The following is a 16,969-nucleotide window of genomic DNA, read 5'->3' on the forward strand; positions in this document are numbered from 1 at the left end:
GTCAATCATCTCATCAGTCAGCTATCCCCATACTCATGTACTTAGAATTTAAATGGTCCTGATGTGGAGTGCAGTTGGAGTGGGCTGGAAAAAAGGCAAAAAAATTTACCTTTTATTTATATTCCTATTTAATGTTTATGGAAATGTATGTTTGTGTGGCATTCTGAATATATTTATTTTGAGCAGATGCTCATGTTTTCTCAATGTAGTTATAGGAAGTCAAGAAAGAAGAGACAGGATTAGCAAAGAGGTTTTATGTGTGTGTGTGGGGGGGGGATTGCATATGTATATTGGAACTATTTTTATAGATCTGTTGTAAGGAATGACTCATTGTTATTCTGTATAGGGAATTTTTTTTATTAGAGATAAGTCAGGATATCTCACCATTAAACATTGCTTCATTTTAAAAAATCATTTGGCTTATTATATTATCTGAGAGATAGGTCACAGAGTTACAGAATCTTAAAAAACCCTTCCCTCCAAACTGATACTTGAAAGTAATCCTTTTTACAGCACACCTATGGAGTGATCATTCAATCTTGCCTTGAAGATTTCTAGTGAGAGGGAAGCCAGCTGTCTCCCAAGGCAACCAATTCCATTTTTGGATAACTTCACTTGTTAAGCAGGTCTTCCTAAAACAAGCCCAAATTTTCCTGTTTTCTACTTCAATCTGTTGTCTCTAGTTCTTTCTAATTAGACAGAGGGGAATAAGTCCAGTTTCTTTTCTACAGACTGCCCTTTGATAATTGAAGATAGCTGCCATGTCCCTGGCAGGTCTTCTCTTCTTCAGGCTAGAAAGCCTTGGCTCTTTAAATTCTAACTTGGCGTGATCACTTCCTGGCTGCACTTCTCTGGGCAGTCTCCACCTTATACATGTTCTTTCTAGAGGTGGGGCCCGTACTTGAACGTTGCTGGAGAAGCCAGAATGCAGAGGGTCTCTGGTTTGCTGTAGTTTTGGGGCCTGCCAGATCGCACTGGTGACTCACTGTACTTGCAGTTCACAAAAGCCCGTAGGTCTTTTTTAGATAAACTGAGTTTTAGCCATGGTGGATCTTTTACTTTAGAAGGTGCTTTGTTACAGTCAGGTATAAGACTTAACTTTGTCCCTTTAAAAATTCATGCTATTAGACTTGGTCCAACATGCTATCTTATCAAGATCTTCTTGGATTTTGACCCTATTCTTGATGATGATCTCACTATCCCTCTCAGCTTTATGCCATCTGCAGACATGACATAATAATCTATAACTTTATTTAGGTCATTGGCAAAAGTATTTTATAGTAGAGGGACAAACATGGCTCCCTTGTATATATTTCATTGGAAATTTCTTTTCAGATTGACATTGAGCCTTTTGGTAGTGCCATTCACCCAATTTAGATACATCTCATCCAGGCTCTTCCTGTCTTTTCATTTTTTTGGTAACATGATACACTTTGTCAGATACTTAAAAAAATCTATGTAAACTACGTCTATAGAATTCTCTTGAACTACCAGTCTAGTCACCCTGCCAAAAAGAAAATAAAGTGATCTCTGCTACATTTTTAAGATAATCACCAGCCATTCCTTTAATAATGTTAGAGATGTTTGCCAGATGTTAAAGTCAAGTTCATTGGCTGTGCTTTGTATTTGTAATTCTATATTTTTGAGGATATTTCCCTTTATAATTCAGTGGTAGCTCTCTCATTCTCTGTTCTTTTTCCCAGGATCCTGACAGAGGTTGAGCAATCCCAACTCCCTTTTAGCTGTCTGTTCAGCTGCCTGCCAGTATATTGGGCTGTAGTGTCTTTTTTTCTGCCTGGTGACTTAAATTAACTAAGGGCAACTGGATGCTTTCTTCCTCTTGTAATACTTATTGGTTCTCTACTGACGATTTTTATTCTATCCTTTTTAGTCTAGAAATCACTTTCCTCAGACAGAAGAAATCAGAGGAAGAGTCACACGTCACTTTTTCTCCATCATTTTTATTATGGTCTCACTCATTTCAGTCAGAAGCCCTATCCTTTCCTTGAGCCTCCTCCCTTCCTCAAAGTAGTTTAAAAAGCACAACAAACCTTTTTGCCTTTTCCCTGCGAGTTTTAACTCACTGTGAGCTTTTTCACTCTCATCAGGACCATGCCATACATTTGTCATTATACTGTGGCCCTCCTTTGCTTCTGTCTTCTCTGTATTTATCTTATAAAGTGCTGTTGGTCAGTCAATTACCTTTGTATTCATAGCGGTTTCCATAGACATTTCCCTCTTTTTCTTCACACTGCAATTGTTTTCCCTTTGTATCTTTTAAGCCATTCACCTCAAGTCATATAACTAGTCTCATCAGGTGTGGGAATCAAAGCCCAAGTCCCCTGACTGTAAGCCTAGGATTCTCTCCACTGCACCGTGCTACCATATCTGATGAGGGTTAGTAACTCGGGCTGAAAAAGTCCAAGAGATGAGATTTGTCATTTGTCATTTGGTGTTTGATGTATCTTCCCTTCTTCCTCCTCCCTTCCTCCATCTGCCCCATTCTTGTAATTTTTTTGTTTTTAAGCAAACTTTGCTGCATGTGTTCCCTTTGGACCAGCCTCAGTTGTTATTAGGATTTTTTGATGCCTTGAATAGGTGAAGAATTGATGAATGTCCACTTCCTTTATTTCCTGAAGTTTTGTGTTGACTTTTTTGTAGAAAGAGGATTGAATCAGCTTTTTCCTTTCATTTTACAGAGGAAGAGATCAACAACATGAAGAGTGAACTGGAGAAATATGGGATTCAGATGCCTGCCTTCAGTAAAATAGGGGGAATTTTGGCCAATGAGCTCTCTGTGGATGAAGCGGCATGTAAGGAACAAGGGATTTTATGTATTCTGTTGGGATTATCATCACACATTCAGATAGTTCAGATTGTTGTGATAATCATAGCTTCTGAGGTTTTGAAAGGATATGGTGAGTATTTCAAATTCATTAAGCAATTGGATAGAGCAAAATTTTGGCTCCCTTAAAGGTTCTCTTTCAGAAAAGTATTTCCTACCCATGAATCAAAATCATCCAAGATTTCTTGGGAGAGGTAGCAATAGAAATGACCCCTGAATCATGAACATCAGGTGAGTCATCAAAGAGGGAGATAGATTTACATTTGTCTAAGGTCTTCTCCACTGTGATGGAAGAGATTCAGCTTGGGGATGGTGGGTTGTTCTTGATTTTCTTGTTTATGGATGGTAATACTGTTGGCACCAAGCTATGGGCATTGGAGAGACTTCTAAATGAGATATTTTTAACTCTTAAAAAGAGTTTGGCTTTATCATTCATGTGTGAAAGATGAAATAGATGGCATCTGTTACCCCAGTTATGACGTGCATTTATAGGGATAGCCAGTAAAGTTTATCCTTAAGTCCCTTTTGGGCCAGACTGTTGTATCAGCAATGCCATATTCACAATGCCTATGGAGATTACAGATATGCTGATATAATTATCCATCACAAAATACATCATGCTTGCCATGTGGGGGAATAAACTAGAAAATTTATTAAGATACCAAAGGACTGAGTCTCAAAACCAGAAAGTGAAAGCCATCAAAGTAGTTATGACATTGGCACAGGTAGATAAAGTAGAAAGCACCCACATTTTCAAGCCTTTAAAACAGAACAGGCTACCTCGGGCAAAGGTCCTCCTCTCCCCACTCACAGCAACCACCCAGTGTCCGGGAAGCACGCTCCCAGCAGCTCCGGCCCCTGGCAGTCCTCAGCAGGAGTCCTTAGCAGAAATTCTGGCTAACTCAAAAAGGGCTTTGCGCTGCCTCTGCTGCTGCTGCCGCCGTCGCCACCGCTGCCAGCCACCGCAGCAACTCTAGTTTGGCTTCCGCTTCCTCTTGCTCCGCCCCTTCCTGCTATATCAGCAAGTCCAATGGGGCATGGAAGATCTTTAAATCCCATAACCCTTACAACTGTACAGATAGACAGTGCTTTGAGCCCAGATTTGAATAGGAGGAGAATGGCCTGGATTACATTCAGGAAATTACTGAACTCCTTCAGTGAGCTACAACACCTTTCCATATAAATGTAATGTTCTGTACTTTTATTTTTCCAGTGCATGCTGCTGTTATTGCTATCAATGAAGCCATTGAACGTAGAGTTCCTGCTGATACATTTAGTGCTTTGAGGAATCCCAATGCTATGCTGGTGAATCTTGAAGAGCCATTGGCCTCCACTTACCAGGATATACTTTACCAGGCCAAGCACGACAAGATGGCAAATGCAAAAAACAGGGTAAGAATGCAGCTTCTCTGATTATGGACTTGCAGGTTTTTACTTATTTCTTCACTTTAGGCTTAGGGATTGATTCTGTACTGGCTATGGCATTTCATCTAGCCCTTATTTGGTAAGTTTTGCTACAGAGCTTTATTCAGGCTCTGAATGAAGGTCTTGAATCTGTTTTATTAACCATGAAAGGGCATTTCTGGGGAAAGAAGAGTTTCTAAATTTTAATATAACTTTTCTTCCTTTTCAGCCTTTTTAAAGTTTGAGATGACTGTGCACTGTGGTTATGCCAGGGCATGTTTATTCTGTAGTTAACTTTGTTTTAAAATTTTTAGTGTGAATATTTGCTTGACCATACAAAATGTATGAAAACTCAATTTAAGAGTTTTTGTATTTACTTTCCATGTTGGGAGCCTGCAATTTGAAACTTTTCAACTTTCTGAACTAGTTTCTGGATCTTGACAGAATGAAGCTAATTCCATTTCTATAATTTTCCTCATTTGTGTTCTCCCATACTAAGGGTTAGTGACTCCAGCCCATGTGCAAAAGATGGAATGCAGATTGGTTACTGCGACCAAGAGCCTCGTGCTGCTGGTGGGCCACCATCAGCAGGCAGAAGGGGGCCAGGGGTGTCAGCCTTCTTACTCACTTGTCTGCACCTTTGAGAGGTTTTGTGCCATCTGTTGCTCAGGGTCCCTTTCTCACCAATGGTGTGCTGACAAGATAGTGGGAGAGAGAATGGCTAACCTCTTATTCCTAATAAGTAATTTTATTTTTTTGCTTTTTGGAGGGGCAATTGGGGTTAAGTGACTTGCCCAGGGTCACACAGTAAATGTTAAGTGTCTGAGGTCGGATTTGAACTCAGGTCCTCCAGACTCCAGGGCCAGTGCTCTTTTCACTGCGCCACCTAGCCGCTCCAAGTCATCTTAAATGTGTAACTGGTTATAGACTGCTTTTTTTAAGCACATGTGTTTATTATAACTGAGTTTCATTTTTGTGTTTCATTTCTTCTGCATGCTCTTGGTAGAGTTTAAAAATGGTGTTTTTCTCAGCATAAGTACTTTTGTACTTGAGAAATTAAATCTATGTAATCATTTTTAGAGTCTTATAAAATCTAGGCATGTGTGTAAACTGTATTTATAGCCCTAAGAGGGGCACCGGTGGTTTGTAGGCAATAGGGAAGAATGTTGGCTGGTTCTGCTTTGTGTCATCCTCAGACAGAAGACTCTGAAAGAGAAAGGGATGTGTATGAGGAGCTGTTGACTCAGGCGGAAATTCAGGGGAATGTGAATAAAGTCAATAGTGAGTATATCGCTTTGACTCTTTTCTGGTTCTGGTTTTGTGGTAAAAAGGGGCTGATTGGTTCTGTATCTTCCACTCCTTTTCTGCTCAGGAAGCCTTGTTTTCTTAGTGTCTTGCATTGCTTCCTCTGTTTCCCTCTCCCCCTGTCGTCCTTCAGGCCTCCTTACCTCACACCGCATGACTGCATTAGCTTCCTGACTGACCTCTTGGCCTCCCATCTCTCACTCTTCTAGTTTGCCTTGTATGTCATTACCAAGTTCGTTTTTCATAGGCACCTTGGACTTCAGTTATGTCATTTCTTTGCTTAAAAACACCTCTCCTATTCAGACTCCTTAGTTTGTCTTGACAGCTCTTTATCCTCTGGTCCTGTCATGACTGTTCCTCCATTGCACCTTCACAGAAACTTCCCTTTATTCAGGCCCACCTCCTTATTTTCCCCGCCAGTGTACCATGTTCCTGCTCCCCACTTAGCTGTCTTTTCATACTCCTTTCCTACAGGCCAGACCTCATTCATCTCAAGTCCACTGCTGTGAGGTCTGTCCTGATTCACAGTGTTCTTTGCTTTCTCCTGGATATTTCCTAGAGCAGCTTGAAGTAGAAAGTTAGAGGAAGATAATTAATGTTTTTATTATAAAACCCTTCTGCCTAGTTCAGTGCTTTGTATTTAAATATTTGCTGAATAGTTGAACTGAACATAAGTAGCAGTGTTAAAAACCTTGTCAGCTAAGAACAAGGTGATATGACACACATACCCGTACACACACATTTTAATTCTTGTGTTAGTCCTTTGTACTGGGGATGGCCAGGTATAGCCTCATTTTGAAAATAGAGAAACTGAGGCAGTGGGTAGTGACATTTTTTTCATGGTCACAGAAAATGACAGTTAAGAAGCCACATCTTTTGACTGCTAGCTTGTTCTTTTTGCTATCAAGTTTTCCTGAGGATGTGTACCCATCCTTTTATGTTACAGTAGAGTGAGATGGTGTATGGACTAGATTTCAGGGCTCTTAGGCTGGTAACATCTTGTCATGGAGATGCCTGGGTAAGTGATCACCCCTTTCTCTTCTTCTTTCTAGCGTATTCTTCATTAGCCAATGTGGACCTGGCTTTAGAGCAGGGAGACCCCTTGGCCTTGTATCAGGCACTCACGGCCCCAGCTCTGAGCCTTCGAGCACTGCAGCCAGACAATTGTGATTGGTACTTCAAGCAGCTTCTAAATGAGAAGCAGCAGAAGAAGCAGGTAAAGAATCTTTCAGTGCCTGGGACAGGCTGTCTATCTGTTTCAATCTGTCACTACCCCTTCAATACTTTTAAGGGGCTCCATTTTGAGGGTTTTCCTCTTTACACATTTCTCTGGGTGGAGAGTGTGTAGATGCTCTGAGCTCAGAGCTTTAGGCCCCAAAGTGACCTTGGAAGCCTAGTCTAACCTCATCATCTTGGAGGTGAGGCAGCCAAGGCTTAGACAGGTGAATGGCACACAGGTAGTATGTGACAAAGGCAGAATTTGAATCTAGGGCCTTTGACTCCAGGCCCAACATTTGTTCCATGTATCAGGTAATTGTGCATGTAATTCTGTGCTTGTGAAGCATGTAGATTATGGACTGAGAAAGTTCCTGTTTAATTCCTGTATTAAATTTTTTGAAATCTAGTATTTGGGTAACTGGATCATTTAGTTGGGAAGGAACCCTAAAAGAAGGCTGGGTTGAATTTTATCTTAGGAATTAATACTCAAAAGCTTTGTATTACTCCATTTTGACTGTTTAGGTAGTCTTATTCAACACTAAGCTGAAATGTTCAGATACTGTCTTTGTCTTTGACTATCAGATCTTTGTGGATTCTTGCTGAGAATACAGGGTCCATGGAAGACTTATGTGAATGTTAATTTACTTTCTCCAGAGTGGGGTGATTGGGCCATTGCAGAAGGAGGACCTGCAGGCTGGAGTGGATGCCGCTAACCGTGCTGCACTGCAGTACCAAAGAAGTAGGTGCCTTCATGTGGGTGTTGGTCTAGGGGAGCTGGAGCGGGGGGCAAAGTGTTGGAGCAAAATGCCACAGGACGCTTCCAGGTCACTCTAGCCTGTTCTGGAGCCTGGCGGCACATGCCATAAAACCGGGGGGTCCTGGATCTGGAGAGTAGCCTGGAAGCAGATGAAGGGCTTGCAGCCACCTGGTGGTCAGTCTTAGTGCCCTCCTGGTCTGGAGATGTCAGGGAAAGTAGCTGCTTTCTAGACTCCTTTGGTTGTGAAAGGTGTCTCATAGTCATAGTAATAGCTAGCATTTGTGTAGTGGTTACTATGTGCCAGGCACAAATGCTAATAAATTCGTATTTTATTATCATTTCATTTAATCTTCACAATAACCTCGAGGGGCAGGTGCTATTGTTACCCCCATTATACAGATGAGAAAACTAAGACAAACAGAGATTGAGGGCCTTGCTTAGGGTCATGCAGCAAGTATCTGAGGCCAGATTCGAACTCAGGTCTTGCTGACTCTAGGCCCAGTGCTCTGTATGTTGTTCCACCTAGATGCCTCTAATCTAGGATGAGGCCATAATCTGATGTTGCTATAGCCTGGCAGTCTAGCAAAGCTAGATATGTTTCAGTATTGTTGATACTAAAATAAAGTAAACATTTATATGTTAGGTTTCTCCACAGGAGATTCTCCTTTTTCCTCTGTATGGCTATATTAATTTTTCCCAAGAGGTATTTTGGATTATTCTTGGGGGTGAATTTCAGAGAGGTAGTACTTGGGTAAACTGACTTAATAAATGCTAAAGTCTACTTTCATGCAAGCTTTCCATTTTATACCTGGCCTGAATTTATCTTCTCTTTATTGAAAGTATTTTCTTTAATAAATACACAAATATTCCTTTTCTTGGGCAGTCTCAGGAAAATGGAGCTAATTAGCCAAAATGAGCCAGAGCCTACAGATTTATGATCCCTTTGAAATCTAGGTAATTTTCTAGAATATGAACACACCCAATATACATAGGTCTGTCCCTTTGCCTGATTGTACACTGTTTTCCCCAGTCACTCCTCCTTCCTTGCTTGAAGTACATCTTTGTGAATTCCTTTCTCTATCTCCTTATTGGACAGCAACCAAGCTGTCCTCTTGGCTGCTGTTGCTACCTGATGGCTGTGTAGAGGGGGATGTGCCTCACCAGATACCTCCTTCCTCTGTGCACCTCTGCCCCTCATAGGCTCCTGCAAACGCTGTGTGTGCTCCTTTTCCTCTGTCTTTCATAGCTCAGTTAATTTTTTAGCAGTCTCTTCAATACAACAAATGATTTTTATGTACCTACTATGTGCTGGGGTGTGCCAGGCACTGGGGAAACCCAAGACAAAAACAAATTAGTCCCTGCCCGCAGTGATCATACATTCTGTTGAGTAAAGTAAAGAAGCATGTAGAAAGTATTTTGAGGAGAGAGAGGTATCATTAAACTTGGTTATTGTGGAAAAGATATGCCTCTTTGGTGAGCCATGAAGGAAGATGAGAATTTTGAGAATTACACATGAAGGAAAAGTATATTCTACACATGGGGAATAATTTGTGCAAATAAAGAAATGGGAAATGGAACGTTAAGTGTGGTAAATAGCTAGTGCTCCAATATGACTGAATTGTATAATACATGAAGAGAGCTAATGTGACATAAGCCCAGGAAAGGTAATTGAGTCAGATGACAAAGGGCCTTAAGCACCAGACTGAGTGGTTTTTATTTTATCTTACAGACAATAGAGAGTTTTTTAAGTTTGTAAAGTAAGGGAATAACGTGGGCTCCAATTTTCACATAACGGTGCTTTTAAAATCACAAGACATTATACAACTATAAGGGGATACATTATGTTGATTATTCTGAGCAAGAGAATGGAAGTGGTATTTTAGGAATATTAATTTGGTGATAGGGATAGTAGATAGTTGCAGGGTAAAAAGAGTGGTCATAGGGAGATCTATTAGAAGGCCAAGTTTCAAGGGTTAAAGAGCCTGCTCTTAGAGTAGTGGTATGAGTAGGGAGGAGACATAAAGAGGCAGGGCTGGGATGCTGGGAGGCATGCCAAGGTTCGGCAGCAGATTGGATAGAGAGGATGACTGAGAGGTAGAGGATGAGCCTTCGTGGGACTGAAGATGATGCCCTTGACCCTGGACAGTAATGCAGAAATTCAGAAGAGGGGAAGGTTTAGTATGAAAGATGATGGGCTCTGTTTTGGACATATCTGAGTTTGACATGTCTGTGGGACATCCAGGTTAAAATATGCAAAAGAGAACTGGAATGGTAGGGCTCTGACTCAGGAGAGAAACCAGCGCTGGAGCTGTAGATCTCTCCTAGGACCGTGCAGTAACTCCTCTGTTTAACTTCTAAAGCCCCGCACATTCTAACTGCAGCTTGTCTTTCTGGGCATCATTGGACATTTCTTCCTCTGCTGCACCCCGTGATGAAGCCAGATTGGCCTTTTCTCCTTTCCTTATATGATAGTACATCTTTCATCTCTCTGTCTTTATAGTAACTATCCAACATACCTGGTATGACTTTCCACTTTAATTCTGCCTTGTAGTGTTCATTTGTCCATTTGTTTATCTCTTCTTTTAAGAGGGAGGGAGGAAGGGAAAGAATGAGAAGGGAGAGAGACAGAAGGGGGTAAAGAAGAGGGTAAAGAAAGGTAAAGAGGACGAAGGGGGGAGGGTGAAACTGAGGATGGGTGGTTTTTTAATGATGGGAGAGGCATGCCCTTGTTCCTTGACAACTGGGAATGAGCTGCTGCATAGGGAGATATTGAAGATGTGAGAGTGGGAATGAGAGAAGGATCAGAAGAAAGATTGGGATGAGATCTAGGGTACATACAGCAGGAAGGTTTAGTCTTGCCAAGACAGGTCACTTCTTCATTTGAGATTGGAGTTAATGAGGAGATATGTCTGAGTAATTGAGAAGAGGAGGGAGAAAGGGGAGCAGGTGGCCTGAATGTCTATAACCAGAAATGGGTGTTTCTGTTCTCTTAAGGTGGCAAGCCTTGCTTTTCTCATCTCTTGTTCATTTCCCAGGGTTGGCCGCAGTGACTTCAATTAATGCTGCAATCCAAAGGGGTGTTGCTGAGAAGACTGTGTCCGAGTTGATGAATCCGGAGGCTCAGTTACCTCAGGTGTACCCTTTTGCTGCTGAACTTTACCAGAAGGAGCTGGCTACTTTACAGCAGCAGAGCCCTGATGTAAGTCACTGAACCTGTGCGGTTTATGAGGAACAAAGCATAGAAGTGGTCTTCAGAATCATTAGGCCAATTCAATATTGTTCCTCAGCATAGCTAGACAGCATGTTCTTTCCAAGTAATAAATGACTTCCATGTTGGTTTTATTGAAATACCTCCCTCCCTTGCTAATAAGTGATAGTCTTCACAGCTGTTTTCCCCTTTTTCTCTCTCTGTCTCTCTCTTGTTTTGTTTAGCATAACCTCACCCATCCTGAACTCTCAGTTGCAGTCGAGATGTTATCATCAGTGGCTTTAATCAATAGGGCTTTGGAATCAGGAGATAGAAATACTGTCTGGAAACAGCTGAGCAGTTCAGTTACAGGCCTTACTAACATTGAAGAAGAAAATTCCCAGAGGTGAGTGACCAAAGAAGGAAGAAATTTAGACACTTGTAAATATTCTCTTTTGTTTTTCTTTAATGAATTTCATATTAACATCTTTCATTTTAAATCTTCTAATTTCCCCATATGTCTATTCTCTTTACCTCTCCTAAAGAGCCATCCCATGTAACAAAGAATATGTTTTCATGAAAAAGAAAAAAATTAACAAACACCTCAATACATAAAAAGCAATCTGAAAATACATGCAGTGTTTCACACCTATGGACCTCTCACCTCTGCAGATGAACAGTGGGATATGTTTTTTCATATCTCTTCTTTGGGGCCAAAGAACATGTTTTTTCTTTTTAATTTGCAACATTCACTTTTAATTGTTTCATGGTTCTTTTCTTTTACGTTGTTATAGTCGTCGTTTATATTGTTTTCTTGACTGCTTCACTATGTATCATTTCATGGCCATCTTTCGATATTTCTCTGTATTTCTCAGAGTTGTCATTTCTTACAGCACAGCAATATTTTTATTATATTCATATACCTTAGTTTATTTAGTCATTTCCCGATTAAAAGGCACCTGCTTTGTTTCTGGTTCTTTGCCCCCACAAAAAGTGCTACTTTACATATTTTGGTGAATTTAGGCATTTTTAATCTATGCCCTCCTTGAGGTATATGCCTTGTAATATAATCAAAGGGTATGGACATTTAATCACTTTATTCGCATAATTCCAACTGGAGCAGTTCACAGCTCCACCAGTACCAATATGCCTATCTTCCCATGTGCCCCTTCCAACATTAATTATTGCCTTCTTTGCCACTTATGAGGTGAAACTTCAAGATTGTCCTTTATTTTGATTTATCTCATTATTAGTGATTTGGAGGATTCTCTCATGGTTAATAGTTTGCACTTCTGCTTTTTGAGAGCTATTTGTTCATATCCTTTGATCACTCATCAGGAAATGGCTTTTGGTCTTACATAGACATAGATAGACAGATACCTACATATGTACACATATAGCTTTTATACCAAACCCTTTATAGAGAAATGTAATACAGATCTTTTGATTAAGAGATTTTTTTCTCTCTGCCTCTTCCGTTTGTGTCTTAGATTTGTTTGTGCAGAAGCTTTTCAGTTTTGTATAATCAGAACCTACTTTTTCTTTTGTGATTATCTCTGCCCCTCCTTTGGTTAAGAAGGCATCTAGTTGTTGTGAAGTATGTGGTCTGACTCGGAGAAACAAGATAGATCTAAAATATCAAGGGAGATAATGACAGGAGAAGGAATGAAGGGGGAATAGCAGTTTCAGATCTCCAACTATATATGACACAGCTGTCATTGCTCTATTTGGTGTTGGCTAAAAAGAGAGAGAAGTGGGTCAGTGGAACAGATTAGACAAAGGAGAATCAGAAATAATATCCTCAGTATCCCAGTGTTTGATTAAGCCAGGCGCACCATTTACTTAGGAGAGAACTCCCTCTATCGTGGGAACTACTGAGGAAAATGGAGAGCAGATGGGTAGAAATCAAGCTTCTGTCATGATCTTACATTGAATTCCAGACTAAATCCCAGTGACCTAATTATTAAAGATCATAAGGAATTAGAAGAGAAGCAGATTCATAGTTTTGAGTAGATATATCTTAAACCGAACAAAGGATTGGGGCAATTACAAAAGAAAAACTTGGATTTGCTAGCTCCTTTTTGTTAACTCCTGTTCAGTCCTATGGGGAGACATTGTGGTTCATGGATTGCCTCTTCCTCTTCTCGGAGGAGCTGCTTAATGGGGCTTTTGGTCTGGTCGTGCTGTTTTTCTTCTGGGAGCTTGTGCTGTTGTATTTTGGCATTGGGTCTGCTCTGTAGCTTCCATTTTTACTTTACGTTACTTTACTTACTTTTTTACACATTTTTCCAGGTCCCAGAGAGCTCTTTAAAAAGAATATACTTAGTTTTACATTTGTTGCCTTGAAATGCAGGACTTAATTATCCCTCATAGATCTTTGTCCTCATCTCTCTTTATTGTCTCTTCCATGTTAGTTCTGAGGTCTTGCTTCTACTTATGCTGGAGCTTACCTTCTATTTCATTTCGGGACAGGTATATTGATGAACTGATGAAGCTGAAAGCCCAGGCACATGCAGAAAATAACGAGTTCATTACATGGAATGACATTCAGGCGTCTGTGGACCTTGTGAACATGGTGGTACAAGAGGAAAATGAGAGTAAGTGTGCTAGCATCCTCCTAAATCAGAAAGAAAGTGCCAGTGCCGTCACAGAATTGTCCGTTAAGTGCAGTTTTCGGAAAGGTTTTTGGTGAAAAATGAATAGGAGGTAAAACCCAAGAATGGGTCAGTCTCTCTTTTCCCCCCTTTTCTCTCCCTTCCTTCCTTCCTTTCTTTCTCTCCCCTTTCCTTCCCCTTCCACTCCCCTCATCTCCCCTGAAGTGACTGAAGAAGGGGAAACCAAGGTGTACTCTGCCTAAGAAAGAGGAAATAGTTTGGTGTTTCCTTTCATTTTTATTTTTTGCCTTTTTTTGGAGGGGGAAGGGCAGGGCAATTGGGGTTAAGTGACTTGCCCAAGGTCACATGGCTAATAAGTGTTAAGTGTCTGAGGTCAAATTTGAACTCAGGTCCTCCTGACTCCAGGGCCACTGCTCCATTCACCGTGCCACCTAGCTGCCCCTGTGTTCCCTTTCAACAAGGACTGCTAATTATTATTATTATTTTTAAAGGAATTTAATTTTATAATGTGTAATCCTAAAGAACAATTCTGAATAGGGTAGAAATTCATTACTCATTCAAATATTGTTTGGAGCAAAGAGACCAAATTTACTTGATGATGATTCATCTTTTTTATTTGGTGGTGATTATTTGATCTGCAAATTTGTTCAGGCCTTTAAAAAATTAATGTTTTTTTCTGGGCACAGAAATAGTTGGAATACATTGCGTTTTCTATATCTAAGTTACCTTTGGGGGGTGGCTAGGTGGCGAAGTGAATAGAGAACTGTCCCTGGAGTCAGGAGGACCTGAGTTCAAATGTGACTTCAGACACTTAACATTTACGAGTCGTGTGACCTTGGGCAAGTCAACTAACCCCAATGGCCCTGCCTTCCCCCCTTCAAAAAGCAAAAGCAAAAAAAAGTGCTTTTGGAAATAAATGACTGTTATGTGGTAGAAAGTTTTGGATGTGGGTTTGTCTTTGACTTACTCTCTCTGAGTCTCAGTTTATTTGTCTGTAAAATAAGGGGATTGGACTAGGAGGGACTTTAATGGCCCTTCCAGCTCTCAGTCTGTGACCCACCCCTGCCCCCACCTCCACCCCCAGCAATTAGGGATTTAGTTCAGTTTAATAGACTTGAAATGCTACTGCTTGTAGTGTACTGTGGTAGGAACTAGAAGAGCTTGCAGAGTTTAAATTCCAAATTAGATACTGCTAACTTTGAGACAGAGTATTTCATGAAAAGTAGATTGGAGAGCTGTAGAACAGTGTCGGTCCATTGGCATCGAAAAGGGTGATAATTACTGACCAAGGATATCAGGGAGAGCTTTGTGGAGGGAGTTAGCATTTTTCAAAATATCTTACTTTTTTCCAATTACGTATAAGAACAGTTTTTAAGATTCTTCTGGGAGTTAGCATTTGTGTTGGCTATACACAGCAAGTACTTAATTGGTCAGCAAACATTTATTATGTGTCAGCTACTTTGCCAAGTGTTGGGGATGAACAAAAAGCAAAAACAGTCCTTTATGGAGCTTATGTTCTAGTGGGGGGACAGCACAGTAAAAGCTGTGCACCCAGGGTATGAAGTCTAGAATGTATGGGATGGAACCTTGGAGATGTCACCAGCAGCTCAAAGGACCAGGAACGACCTCCTGGAGGAAGTGGCACTTCAGCTGAGTCTCTCTTTTTTTTAAACATATTTCCACATTAGTTATGTGAAAGAAGAGTCAGAACAAAAGGGAAACCTGCAAGAAAGAAAAAAAGAGAAAACAGCATGCTTTGGTCTACATTCAGACTCCATAGTTTTTTGTCTGGATGTGGATAGAATTTTCCATCATGAGTCTTTTGGAGTTGTTTTAGATCCTTGCATTGCTGAAAAGAGCTAATACTATCAGAGTTGGTCATCAAATAATGTTGTTCAGTTGGGTCTTAAAGGAAACCAAAGATTTTAAGTCAGAGGTTGTTGAGAGGGAGGGAGGGGGAAAGATAGTGAGAGAGAGAGAGAACATACCAAGCTTGTGGAAGAGCTAGTGAAAAGGCATAGCCATCTGCTGAATTGGATTACCTTTATATTGCCCTTAGAGTGAATGGGAATAATATACTTGATATCTCTTTCTTTTTTGAATAAAACTTTTTTGTTTTACGTATTGGAACTCATGGAAGCTCATGACAAAGAGCCAGTTTTCTCCAGTGTCATATGAGATTTACAACAAAACAAAGAAAAAAAACAATTTGTGGTTTTGTAAAAATAACTTTTCTTTCATTGGTAAAGGAAAAATGCATATAATGTGTAAGATTTAATTTTTTCTTTTAAAAATGGTTATTAAAGGGGTGGCTAGGTGGCGTAGTGAGTAGAGCACTGGCCCTGGAGTCAGGAGGAGACCTGAGTTCAAATTCAGCCTCAAACACTTAACACAAAAACTAGCCATTTTACCTTCAGCAAGTCACTTAACCCCAATTGCCCTCCAAAAAGCAAAAAAAAAAAAATGGTTATTAATATATTTTATTTATATCCTTCATTTTCATATGTACATCCCTCCTCCTTCCCTAATCAGTTATCCCCTGTAACAAACTATAAAAGAAGAGGGGGGAAAGAGTTTAGTAAAACCACATATCAGACAAGTCTGATAGTATATGCAGTGTTTCGTTATTCATAGTATCCTGCCTCTTTAAGGAAGTGAGGGATGGGTAAGGGATGAGGAGGGAGGGAGAGAATTCAAAACCGAAAGTAAAATTGAATTAAACACACACAAAAAAAGGAGGGAGACATTTTTTGTCATCTCTTCTGTGGGGCCGTTGGTCTCTTCTTTGGTCATTGTAATTACCCATTTCACTTCCTTTGTTTCTTGTTCCCCTCCTTTCCTCCCTCCCTCCTTGGTTTCTTTCCATTTCCATTGTTGTCATTGTGTATGTTGTCTTTCCGGTTCTGCTCACTTTACTTCACATCAGTTTCATATATATATGTTTCTATATTCTCTGTAGTATTTCCTAATTTCTTTTGGAGCAGTAATATTTCACTCTGTCCAAGTGCTGCAATCCCCAACTGATAGGCATCCACTTTGTTACTGGTTCTTTGCTACTATAAAAGTGCTACTGACAAGTGTTTGGGGGTATATTAGGCCTTTCTTTCTTTGACCTTCTTGGGAGATAAGCCTAACTATTATCTTTGAGTCACATTTTAGACATTCAGCATAATTTCCAATTGCTTTTCATAACAGTGGGATCAAGTATAATTTAATTTAGTTTAAGTAAATCAAGAAGCATATGAAATTAATTACATATGTTATAATGTAGTAAGTGGTAAAAACTGAAGTTTCAGTTTTGATTTATTTTTAATTAATTTTTTTTTTAAAGCAATTGGGGTTAAGTAACTTGCTCAAGGTTACAAGGCCAATTATTTCTGGGTGTGGTACTAAGTATCAGAGCCCAGATTCGATCCCAGGTCATCCCAACTCTGGAACCGATGCTCTTACTCACTGCGCCACCTGGCCGCCCCTAAACAATTGGGGTTAAGTAACTTGCTCAAGGTTACATGGCCAGGTGTTTCTGGGTGGGTGCTAAGTGTCTGAGCCCGGATTTGATCCCAGGTTATCCTGACTCTGGGGCCAGTGCTCTTACTCGCTGTGCTACCTGGCCACCCCTGATTTATTTATTTTTGTAA

The 16,969-nt window shown here is 40.3% G+C and overlaps 1 protein-coding gene across 2 annotated transcripts in view; it reads left to right on the forward strand.

Moving 5' to 3' along the window:
* Window positions 1-16,969, forward strand: part of IQGAP1 (IQ motif containing GTPase activating protein 1) — a 404,955-nt gene that overhangs the window by 336,873 nt on the left and 51,113 nt on the right. For both annotated transcript variants that reach the window (XM_069071305.1, XM_069071304.1), the window contains 8 exons: window positions 2,700-2,813; window positions 4,059-4,237; window positions 5,446-5,530; window positions 6,607-6,770; window positions 7,427-7,511; window positions 10,565-10,728; window positions 10,962-11,122; window positions 13,189-13,313. In XM_069071305.1, the coding sequence (XP_068927406.1) occupies window positions 2,700-2,813; window positions 4,059-4,237; window positions 5,446-5,530; window positions 6,607-6,770; window positions 7,427-7,511; window positions 10,565-10,728; window positions 10,962-11,122; window positions 13,189-13,313 (1,077 nt within the window). The remainder of the gene's footprint in view (window positions 1-2,699; window positions 2,814-4,058; window positions 4,238-5,445; window positions 5,531-6,606; window positions 6,771-7,426; window positions 7,512-10,564; window positions 10,729-10,961; window positions 11,123-13,188; window positions 13,314-16,969) is intronic.

Source organism: Petaurus breviceps, unplaced genomic scaffold, assembly GCF_028583685.1.
Source record: "Petaurus breviceps papuanus isolate PSGF00001 unplaced genomic scaffold, PetGlider_PUasm1.0 90825, whole genome shotgun sequence".
Classification (NCBI taxonomy): Eukaryota; Metazoa; Chordata; class Mammalia; order Diprotodontia; family Petauridae; genus Petaurus; species Petaurus breviceps.